Source organism: Typopeltis vanoorti, chromosome 24 (assembly GCF_054136105.1).
Source record: "Typopeltis vanoorti isolate ZY-2024b chromosome 24, IOZ_Tvanoo_1.0, whole genome shotgun sequence".
Classification (NCBI taxonomy): Eukaryota; Metazoa; Arthropoda; class Arachnida; order Uropygi; family Thelyphonidae; genus Typopeltis; species Typopeltis vanoorti.
The window spans coordinates 19,020,490-19,033,542 of NC_143572.1; the positions used below are offsets into that span (position 1 = coordinate 19,020,490).

Below are 13,053 nucleotides of genomic sequence, written 5' to 3' on the forward strand. Positions count from 1 at the left end.
TGGTAGGGAGGTAACTGAAACCGTTGAAATAGTAGAATTACTAAGTAAACACTTTGCAAGCGTATATCATTCAGGTATACGCTTGCAAAGAGATAGTGCAGTAATTAGAGAAGCAAAGGCTTATATGGTACCTGAGGTAATGAAATAGAAGTGCATATCATATTACAGAACTTTAATGTAAATACAGCTATGGGATTAGATGGTATACCAGCTCAAGTTTTAAAAGTAATAGGGAATTGTCAGTGCCCTTGACCACATTGCTTAATCTAAGTCCCAGCTCTGGATTTATCCCAAGAGGGTGGAAAGAAGGGAAAATAGTTCCATTGCATAAAGGAGGCTCCAAGACTGATATAACAAATTACCATCTGATCAGCATATCAGTGTTATCGTCAAGGTACTGGAGAAGTTGATCAAGAGCAAATACAGGAATAGATAGATGGAAATAGGATACTGTATGCGGGACAACATGGTTTTGTGAAGGGTAGGTCATTCCTCAGTAACTTGCTCACATTTTATAATACAGTGACAGCTGAGTTGGATAAAGGTAATGGGTTTACAGTGATACTGCTAGACTTTGCAAAAGCCTTTGAGAATACCACATGGAATTCTAATCAATAAACTGCAGCATGAGAATGGATATAGAGTTGGTGAGATGGATAAGAGGTTGTTGATGGAGAGAGACCAGACTAGTTTATTCAGGAGTAAAGGCCAGAAGAAGGCCCTGCATGCTGCAGGGCTTTGTTCTTGGGCAGCTACTGTTTAATTTGTACATTAATGATATAGGAAAGAATCTGAGAGGAACTATTCAGTTGTTTTCCGAAGATGCAAAGTTGGGTAGAACAATAGTTCATACAGATGATGTTAAAATTTTGCATGATGATTTAGATAGATTGGCAAACTGGGCAAAGGAGAATGGATGTCAGTTTAATGTGGCAAAGTGTAAGGTTATGCATTTGGAGGTGAAAAGATTACCAGCTGTATACCACATTGGTGGAACTGTACTCCAGGAAATTGATGAAGCCAGAGACTTGCTTTATCAATTCCAAAGTAGTGGTCCAAAGCTTGGACTACTACTGTTTAATTTGTCCTAACTGATACAATACAGGAAATAATTTGAAGGTATTCAGTTGTTTGCCAATGATGCAAAGTGGGTAGGTAATAGTTAAGATGATGTAGATTGCTTACAGGATGATTTAAATAGGCTGACAGTATGAGCTGTCAGCCTATATATGGATGTCAGTTTATTGTGAAAAAGTGTAAAGTTATGCATTTTAGGATACAAAGATTACTAGCTGTGTATCATATTGAGGGAACTATACTCCAGGAAATTGATGAAGCTATTCATAGATAGAGAGTTAGTTTTAGAATGCACATTGCTAAAATAGCCAGGGTAGCTCACAGGATTATTTGGTTATTGAAGAACACACTAACAAGCAGAGGTAAGGGAGTTATTATTCCTCTTTATAAAGCCTTGATAGCTCACATGTAGATTACTGTGCTCAGGTCTGGTCATCTGAGTTTCTTGGAGATGAGGAAGTGGTGGAGAAGATCCAGAGGCAAGTGATCAAGATGGGCAATTGGTCTGTGGAATGCTCCCTATGAGGATAGATGATGGTTGTGGATTGCAAAAGTTGGTTGACAGGTGAAAAAAAAAGGCGGGGGAAAATTATGATAGAAACATTTAAGTTACTTAAAAGAGTTTAATAGGATTGATGCAGAGAAAATGTTTTAGCAGTTGACTATAGAGGGTCATCCCTGGAAGTTGGGTAAGAGTGTGGTTAGCAAGGGTATGAGGACTAGTTTTTTGCTTGGAGAGTGGTGAATGAATGGAATAAGTTTCCAGAATCAGTTGAGCATGCTTTGTCTGTTAATGGTTTCATGGAAAGGTATGATAGATATTGTGTTTATAGTTTGGTCCTTCCACAATGAATCTTAGGACTCCATTGAGGTGCCCATGCAATAATAATTATAATAATAATCTAAAATTGTTAATATTTCTTCCCTGATAGAAAGGAACCGTGTTAAAAAATGAAATGCCATAATAAACATACAAAGACCAGTAGGCTTTCTTTTTTCCATTTTCCATCTATCATTAACACTCCCAAAAACAGCATGTTTGTTTCAGTTTAATAGTGAACCTGTCTAACTACAGTTCCTCTTCAAATGAAATAACACTTCTAAACAAAAGGCCAGAATTTCACTATTTTCACCAAAAATATTCCCCATGAATAGGTCATTATAGAAGCACAGGCCAAATTAGAAGATGATCCTAATACAGACATCTACATGCATACATACATAAATAGCTCATGGCAAAAAAAACATGGTGTTAAAAGAGAAACATGATGTCATTATATATAGCAGGGTTGAAGAGTTTAAAATATTTTAAATTAAAAACTTTAAAGGAAAACATAGATCTAATCCAAGGAATTAAAAAAATTAAAATAAAAATCTTAATATGTTATAATAAAAAAGTATATATAACGTTATAAATTCAGATCTAAATTTCTACTCCAGGTCACAGCTTCAGGAGCTGCTTGTAAAAAGTCATTCCAGTCATTCTGATAAGCACGTAAGGTGCATTCTTTTACAATATGTTGCATAGTCTGTTGAAGAGTACCACAGTCACACATTGGAGATGATTGGCTGTTCCATTTATAGAGAGTATCTCCACATAGGCTATGGTTTGTCCGAATCCTATTTAGTATTGTCCAGATTTTGCAAGGTCGATTCGATCCTGTTATGATTTGATCACCTTTAAAGATGTTATGCAAATGTTCATTCATATTTTTCTCCCATATTTCCTCCCATTTTTATAAAGGATTTAAGTTATTCCAGACTAGTTCTTCTGCTACACTTAGTGATGGGTGGTGAAATTTCAATCTATTGACATTAAGAGTTGGGAGGTCCTGATGAATAGGTAAGTTTGGATTACCAGAAATTTTTTGAAATTCACAAACTAGGGAATTCAATCTGTGTAATTCTGTAGGAATAATGCCTGCTGAAAGAGGTAACCAATAAGTTGGAGTTGATCTATAATAGAGCCTGTAATTAGTCTTAAGGTATTATTCAATTGAGAATTGATAATCCTTGTGTGAGGGCTTAGCCACACAGGAGCACAGTATTCTGCACTTGAGAATACCAGAGCAAGGGCTGTTGTCTGAAGGGTAGAGGCTCTTGAACCCAAAGTAGTGCCACAGACTTTTTATAGGATATTATTACATGTCCTTAGTTTATATGCCAACTTTGAAAGATGTTGCCTGAAAGTGAGAGAACGGTCAAGTGTGACTCCCAAGTATGTAGGGAATTTATTATATGGAAATATAGTGTTGTTCAGTTCAATTTTTAGTTCCACATTTGCCAAGTTATTATTCAGATGAAAACAAGATATTACTGTTAAGGGGATAATAAATTCCGTATTATTTTACAGCTGGATACGAAACTCGGAGATCGAAATCTAAGAGTTTCATGTCGAAGAACTATCGGCGAGTCCAAGTGTAAGTCATCACTTGGGTAGTATAACACTATCGCAACTCGTGTCAAAGGTGGAGCAAGCTCCATCACTATCCTTAACTACCCAAGTGATGACTTGCGCTTGGACTCGCTGATAGTTCTTCGATCTCCGAGTTTCGTATCCGGCTGTAAAATAATACAGGATTTATTATCCCCTTAACTTAATTTATGTCACCGGAAAAATAGCCTCTTGGCTCTTTATCGTAGTAATAATGATATATGGGTACACCGGTCTGGCAGTTCATTAGTAGGGGTATATGTAAGTTTGGTTCACCTACAATTATTTTTGTAGTAATTAAACTTCTCCTACCAGGATCTTGGCTGACTAGCCATCAGTCATGCTTGTAGCATGTTGAGTACAGTTAAGCCTGGAATGGATTTCCGTGGTGGGCTGGCAACCTACAACGCGATCAAAAACGTGATGGAACTGATATAGATGGCAGTGCCAGGAAGTCTTAGTATGCCTCCACGTGGACTCCCCGGGAAACATGGTGTCGTCATGAGCCATGGCAAAGTTGATACTGAGCAAAGAGGTGGCAGAAAGCTATAAAATGCATCTCCCAAGACATTATGTGAGAGATTAGGCCACAACCCCTCTGCTACAGTACCAAGAAGAAGAAAGAAAGGCCATAAAGCCCATGGCCAGAATGGGCAATCACTGGATGTGACTAAATTTCCCCAACTATATGAACTACTCTGATCAAAACCATTTATGGAGACCAGAGCATGATGCAGTGGGGAAGCTTTCCCAAATAAGAAGCAATACTGGAATAGCCCAAAGAATTCATAAATATGACAGTAATCAATACCTCTTTTCCTCTATATAGGAACATTTAATTGTCGAACACTTAAAGAAGAACCTTACCATCTTACAGCAAGAACTAAAACATATTTAAATAGGACATCATAGGTTTAAGTGAAGTTCACAGGCAGGATGAACATTTAATAAAACTAAAAAATGGAGACTACTTATACTATTATGAGAAAAGAAAACTAAAAGACAATATGGAGTGGGATTTCTAATTAAGAAAATAATTACACACCTTTTAGAAGAATTTAATTATATGGATGAAAGAATAATAGAAATTATACTTAAAATCAGGATCATCCAAATATATGCTCCCACCTCATCCCACTGATGAAGAGATAGAAGCATTTTATGACTCGCTGCAGCACACTCTAGATAAAAAAAGAAATAGGAATCAAAACTTTACTATAGTAATGGGTGATAGAGAATTAACGCCAAAGTAGGTCATCCCATTCACCAAATAGATACAGTAGGACCATACATATATATGGTACAAGCAGCAACTCAGGAATGGCTCTTACAGAATTCTCTATCAGTAACAAGCTTTATATTATGAATACATTTTTTGAGAAAACCCTCAAAAGAAAATGGATATGGAGAAGTCCAAACAGAGAAAAAAAAAATGAAATAGATTATATACTGTGTAATAATAAAGAAATAGTTCAAGATACCTCAGTACTAAATCAAGTAAAAACATTAAATGACCACAGACTGGTCAGAGCCAAAATTAAAATAAACCCCAAATTGGAAAGAATGGCTAAACAACAAAAAATCAAGAAGTTTTGACTTAAAACCTATTTAAAACAAGAAGAAGGATTACGAAGAAAAACTCAATCAAAAACTAGACTTAATAAATATTTGAAGAAGAAGACATAAATAAAATATGCAAAAACCTAACGTAAGTAATAATCTCAGCAGCCAATGAATTCAAAAGCAACAAAAAGATCATAAACTTTCAGAGGAAACCTTACAACTACTAAAGAAGAGACGAAATATGAAACAAGACAAAAACTTAATTTCTAAAATAAAATATGCAGAACTATGCAAAACAATAAGGAAAAAAGATGAGAAATGAAATAAGATCTTATAACAAAGAAACTAAAAAAATAAAAGAAACAATTGAAAACAATAAAAATATGAAAATACTAAGAAAACATTTATCAGTTGGCAAAAGTCAAATAACTGCTATAAAAAATAAGAATGGAACTACAATAAGGAACCAAGAACAAATCCTAAGCAGGCTAGAAGAATTTTATAAAGAACTCTATAGTGACCTTCAATAGATAAATCAAATATAAATAACTCTTCTCCATCGCATATGGAATTCATCCCCCCCATTCACTTCAGATGAAATAAAATAAAATAAAACAAGCATTAAAACAAATGGAAAATGTCCTGGTGAAGACCTAATTCACATAGAATTAATTAAATAGGGAGGAAACAATATAATTCACCATGTCACAAACTTACTAAATCTATGCCTAGAAGAGGGGAAGATACCAGAAAATTGGAAAAATGCTACTCTGATACTGTTATTTAAAAAAGGGGACAAAGAACTACAGACCAATTAATAATCTCTCTAATCTGTACAAAATTCTCACAAAAGTAATAACAAACAGGCATATTCATGCAATAAAACAAATACTAGAAAAAGCAAGAAACCAATTGCCTCTCTGTTTAGCCTTCATTGATTATGAAAAAGCATTTGTTGATTCCATCAACTAATGCAATAATTAAAGCACTCTAGATTCATGGAGTTCCTGGAGAATATATGGACCTCCTCTAGGCAATATACCTCACTTTTACAATCCAACTTCACATGAGTAGCAATAAAATATCAATTGAAAAAGGTGTTCGACAAGGAGACTGTCTGTCACCCAAAATCTTCACAGCAGTCCTTCGAGAAATATTTAATAATATAAACGGGACAAACCTTGGTATAAAAATTAATAACAGAAACTTAACACACCTAAGATATGCAGATGATATCATAAATTTTGCAAGCACTCCAGAAGAACTTAATATAAATGATAGAAGACCTATATCATGAAAGCAGAAAAGTCAGTCTAGAGATAAACAGAGAAAAAACTAAAATCATGTTTAATCATTTTGTAACACCAAAAAAAAAAAAAAGTAATTGAAAACAATTTCTTGGAAAGAAATTGTTTTCAATCCAATTCATATATATACTTAGGTCATCTCATTGATCTAAACTGTGGACTCGAAAAGGAAAGAAATAGGAGAGTTCAACTTGCCAGGAGTGCATTCAGAAAATTGAAAAGCATTTTTCAAAACAATGATGTTTCACTCTGTTTAAAAAGGAAGACATTTAACCAGTGTATACTTCCAGTCATCTCATATGGTTGTGAAACTTGGTTGCTAACAAAAGCACTGGCAAATAAATTAACAACTCAAAGAAAAATGGAGAGGTTGATGCTAGGCATCACATTAAAAGATGAGAAGCCAGACTTGTATCACTGACATCATTCTTCACCATAAGCGACTTAAATGGAAATGGGCTGGACATCTATCCAGAAGAGAAGATGAGCAATGGACCACCATACTAACGAACTGGATTCCTAAAGAAGGAAAATGAGGCCGAGGACATCATGAAAGAAGGTGGAGTGGTTTATTGTCAAATTTTGTTGGGAAAAATTGGTCAACCATTGCCAAGAACAGAGAAAGATGGAAAGAACTGGAGGAGGCCTTCGTCCAGCAGTGGACTTCTTCTGAAAAGAAGAAGAAGAAGAAACTTCATTACTGAACCTGAACAAAATAATTCTGATATCTTTTTAAACCTAACAATGAAATGAAATATATCACCACAAAAGTTTACCATAAACCCACAAACATAAAAAAAAAACAACAAAAAAATAGGTTGCAGTAACACAGTTTATCAAAATGTATAAATTTACAACTATTCTTGAAGATTTAAACAGAGATAAATCATTTGAAACAGATTTTCTTAAATCATTCATACCCCAAAAGTAAGAGCCACCAACTCTTTGAACAAATTAAATATACCTTATTTAATTGCATTATATTCAATAATGCAACTTCTGTAATTAAATTATATAAAAACAGTGAAAAGTTCCCAATACAAAAAAGCATCCGGCAAGGCAACACCATATCTCCCAAATTATTTACAGTTGTACTAGAGGAAGTCTTTAAAAGTCTTGATTGGGAAACAAAAGGAATAAACATAAATGGAGAAAGGCTGCATCATCTGAAATTTGCAGATGATATTGTCCTAATAGCAGAAAGATCTGGAAGAAAGGCTAAATCTGCTAAATGAATCCTCCAGAGTAATTGGATTGAAAATAAATAGAGAAAAAACAAAAATAATGATGAATAAATATATTAACCATAGTCAAAGTTGAAAACCATGAAATAGAACAAGTTACTTCATTTGTATATTTGGGCCAATTGTTATCCTTTGAGGAGTGCCAAAGAAAAGAGATTGAACGAAGAATTCACCTTGAATGGATGGCTTATAGGAAAATGAGAGACGCATTCAGAAGTGATATCCCTTCTGAAAGGAAAGCTTTCGACCTGTGCATACTTCCTGTCCTAACATGTGAAGGAGAAACATGGACTTTAACAGAAGCCCTAAACAAAAACCTGAGAACAACACAATGTCCCATGGAAAAAAGTATGCTAAAAATAACATTAAGAGATAGGAAGACAAATACCTGGATAAGATCTCAAACAAGTATCTATTAAAAAAATTATTGATGTGTGATTAAAATAAGACTTTCCCATATCTTAGAAAGATAGAGGCAGACGTTCTGATTTAAGTTTGGATGGTGAAGTAAGACCTCACACTTTCTTTAAACAAACGTTCAAATTTATATCAACATCGACGAAGTAAGCATGTTTCAAACCATAGGATGTTGTGGTCCATATCTTTGTGCTGTTATAAGCCAGATTATTCAGATTTACTGTTGTTAATAATGGCAACTGATGATGATGATGATGATGGCATGTAATACTCAGAATGAAATATATGGCCTTAAATACCTAGCATTATCCCTTGTGTGTTTTTTGCACGTTAATTTGAAGAAACCTTATGATAAAATCTTAAAATTCCCATGTGTGTGAAACTTGTATAAGGCAACAAAATACATATCCAAGTATACAAATTATAAGGTGGTTTTCACTAGCCAGCTTAAATTATCAAATCACCTTAGACCAGTGTTTCTCAACGTGGGGCATATGCCCCACAGGGGGGGGGGGGCAATTTGAAAATGTACATGTACATATTTATATTATACTTTTTCAGAACTTGGCTGACTATTATGCTAGAGAGGGGGCATCAAAATCTTTGTGATGTTCAGGTGGGGCATGATCCAAAAAAAAGTTAATATTCTTGATTTTCAAAAAAAAACAAAAGCAAACTACGAATATCAGTCTGTAGCAGTTAAGATACATTGTAATGTTATTCATGTCCAGTGCCCCTACATCATTTCAGAGGTTTGGCAGCTCCATCATGTAAATATGAATGCAAGACTCTCAACCAATCAGAACACTCATTCCCATTGATGGAAACTATATAGGGAGTGCCACTCAGCTTTTTCCCGCATTTCTAAAGCCGTTCCTGAAATGGCCTTCGCCTTTGTAAAGTATCATCTTTATTGTTACACTTGTTACACTGGTTATCCACTTCTTTATTATTACTTTTCAGTTTTGTACATACTTATAGTTTAGTATATTTTAGGTTTTTATGCATTTTAAAACTTTGCATCAATTAGACTTTATTTTTTTATTCCTTTTATATCCTGTAAGTTATATTATGATTTTTAACTATAATTTCTACACTTTGGTTTTAGTTTCCATTTGATACTCTAAAATTTTAATCCACTCAATCTTCCATAATTTCAATTTCATATATTTTTTCTTTGAACAATTTATCCTAATCTTAAAGGCCAATTACTACACAGTTAATTTAGTTTTCATGCCTCTATACATCTAGAAGAAGTCAGAACTACCAAGGCAGGTTATGTTATCATTATCTTACTAAATAATGAAACATACCTTCTGGCCTTAACATAATTTAAATCAGCTGTAGCTAAAAACTGTTCATAAATTTTGGGAGCCCATTAAAAAAAAAAACTTTCGTATATTAAATCAAAAATACTATGTGAATCTAAAGGTTCAGAACCACTAGGTATATGGGAAATTATTATTTGGAGGACTTGAGATTATACTGGAATATTTGGTTTCAAGATAATTTATTTTATTATACTTGACAAGAAATTGTATTCTTGTTTTGGCAAGGGATCTGTCCAGATTGGTTTCAATCTTTATTGAGGTTTCATCAAGGAACCATACCTATGGAGATATTGAGACCTCTCAACATCTTCATAAATTGGGGGATGGGGGGGCATCCTCTATATACAGGAAAACCTCGCTTAACACGAATTCGATATTCGTGATAAAATCAATCAGCGTGATTGATTTTATCATGATTGATTTATAAATACTATCATTTCACTCAATCACGAGTGAAATGATACTATTTCCCATTTTAAGAGAGTGATTAATCAGTTAACACGATTTTTTTACATTATGTGAAATTTTACGTTATACAAAATTTTTTGTCACCAATCTGCAGTGAGTGGCGGCACTTGTCAGTGTAGCAGGCAGTGGCAGTGCTGTGGGCAGTGGCTGGTGACACTCAGCAGTTGACTCAAAGCTCTCATTGCAAGCACACATGCAAACTCTTCTCTTGCTTTTTTCCTTCATTTTGCTTTAATTTAGAGGAGGGTAATTATGACAATCGTCAAATATTCAACATCGACGAAACTGGTTTCTTTTGGAAGCGTATACCAACAAAAACTTTTTTAACTAAAATTTAAGCATCTCAACCAGGATACAAAGTATCTAAAGATTGTCTTATGCTTTTATTAGGAGGTGCACAAGGCACTTTAAACTCAAGCCTATGTTAGTTTATCATGCACAAGATCTAACATTATTGAAGAAATGAGCACAATTGGAAAAGAACTTGGATTTAATGAACTGGATAATGAAGATGTGAGAAATTTGCTCGATTCCCATTCAGAACAGTTAAGTGAGAATGATCTCCTTCAACTAGAAGAACAGCATGCATATGAAAAAGAAGGTAAGGAGTGCGAACAAGAAGAGAATGTTACGACTAAGAAACTAAGTGCAAAAGAACTTGAGTTAGTTTTCAATTACATTGAGCATGCTAAGGAAATTTTGTTTGTTGTTGATCCTGATATGGAACGAAGCTTCAAAGTCCGCTGAAATCTTAATAAAACAATCACCAGCTATCGCAAAGTGCATGACAAGATGAAAAAGCACTATTCAAACATCTTTACATAATTTTTTTGTAAAAAAGTAGTTCAATCAAATGTTTAGATATTAAATAAAAATTTAAGCAATTGATTTTTATTAACTTTGATAAACTTAAACTTTATATTTAATCCTCTAATATAGCTTATACTGTAAATTTTTTTTTTTTTCAAATTTACACTAACTGATGGATGAATTATAATTATTCCTATTGTTTATTGTATTCACTTAACATGCATTAATTGATGGATTAATTAATCATGTTAAGTGAGGTTTTCCTGTACGGTAGCCAGTTGTTCATTTCATGTGCAAACTTTTATTTGCTCATACTTGGATAAAAGATTAAAATCAGTATAATTTGTAATCAAGTATAACTTGCTTTCTGGCCAATGGAAAATACTTGCTATAATTATACAGTTTCTCTTAACTTTTAAAACTCACTTTGTGGAACATACTCCAGTAACCTCCACTTTAGACTTCATCATTACTCTCCACACATGGGAATTATAATGAAGTCTAATCTATTCAACGTTTAAGGTCATCGGATGAATAATAATACGCCTTTTAAATTAAGATGTGGATTGAGAGGTAATGTTTTGAATATCAGTACTTTATTAATGCATTTTAATGCATATTCATATTGTATGATCCTTTATTCAAACATTTATAGGTGCTAAAAGGGTTAAATTATCTCCGAGAGAAACATCAAATCATGCATAGAGGTAAGTTTTTATATCTTTACAAGAAATGCAGGACTTAAAAGTTGATTCAGTGAACTACAAAAAATAAAGTTCCTTAATAAAATAAATGCAACATTACTGCAGTACTGAGTTTCTCTTAATTATAATGAATATATTACATATGTTTATCATTTATTTCTAGATATTATAATAATGAAGATTCCTACCGATGAATAGATATCTTTGTGATAAGAACTGCTATTATTTAAAGTAGTATCTTTGGTATTCAATTTATATTAACTGAAACTTGAAATAGTAATGTTAACTCAAACACTGAACTTGAAGGTATTTAAAAAAAAAAAAAGAAGCCTAATTAGACATTCATTTACTATTTATAAACATTGTGATGATTGCCACCATGCTAGATAAAGTGGGGATATGAATTAAATAAAATGGAAGCATCTAAAAATGATCAATATTTTAGATGGCAGGGAATTTTGTGAAAACCCTGTAGTAAGAAACCTAAAAAAAAATTAGCATTCTCATCTTGAAAAAACAGAATATGTTTTTCTTTCTCTCAACTCCAAAGTGCTAGTTGAAAGTAAAAGAAAGAGCCCTTTTGTCACTGAAACCTGAGTTATTGGATTTATGAATGTAGATATTTTATGTAGATGAATGTAGTAATATACTTTGAAATGTTAAACAGAATTCTAGTTAAAAGAATGATAAATTATGTTGTCAATATTCTTTAGAAATATTTTATTTGTCTTGTTATTTCATATTTCTAATTAAATAATAATCCCAAACACATCATGTATCACTCTCAGTAATTAAATCTTAAATGTTCTTTTCTGAGGGGAAACAGAGAAATAGAATATTGCTGTGTTGTTAATTTTTTTATCCTTTACTGTTTCTGTAAAGAGATTGTTTTTATACTCCAAGTATTTATTAATCGCACAAGGGTTCAATTCCGATTGGTGCAATGACTTTAACTATTTCTTTTAGAATCTGGAAAATTTTTGACTCGAAACCAAATAAAAAAAATATACATTTAATGAATATATATTATACTAAAACAATATATATACTTTAAATAAAATTACATAGCTACAAAATGAACTGAATCCAAGACCTTCTGAAATAAATCTACATACTTTAGAGATTTTCTTATCCAAAAATATAAAAATCATTCATTCTCTGACTCATTCTATTATTAGATTATTCAGTGATCATGTCTACCAGACTAAACACCTTATTTTCAAAACAACAACAAAAATGTTTATCAGAGTCGGTTTCTTTGTTAGGCCCTTTCCAAAAATATAAAATTTTCTTCTTCTTTCTTTTCCATGAGATCCTTTTTTACCTTCCTTATGTAGCATACAATTTATTCCTCCTGTCTCACTGAAGTATAAATATTCTTACCTCTTGCAGTTCTATTTGTCACACAATTTACCAATTTTTTGTACCAGAGGAAGAAGTTTTTTCTACTACTTCATAAAACAACATATCTAAGTTGAGCTCTTCATCTTAAGGCACTTTACAGTTTCAAATTTCACTAATTGCTTTTTCTGTAGTAATCCGGTGTCCGACAGAAGATGAAACTTTCCATTCAGTGTTTCCTCGAACATTCAATTAGAACGCTGACTGCAATATCTTCTTTATTTACTAAATACTTATTGACAGTTTCAACTCCTCCCATTTAAAGATTCGCAGTTCTACAATTCCTTTTCGGAATCT

At 33.0% G+C, this 13,053-nt stretch overlaps 1 protein-coding gene across 1 annotated transcript in view; it reads left to right on the forward strand.

Moving 5' to 3' along the window:
- The window catches only part of Dsor1 (mitogen-activated protein kinase kinase 1), a 155,113-nt gene that overhangs the window by 80,612 nt on the left and 61,448 nt on the right, over nucleotides 1-13,053 (forward strand). The window contains exon 5 of the mRNA XM_090413991.1: nucleotides 11,307-11,358. Coding sequence (XP_090270117.1) covers nucleotides 11,307-11,358 — 52 coding nt within the window. The remainder of the gene's footprint in view (nucleotides 1-11,306; nucleotides 11,359-13,053) is intronic.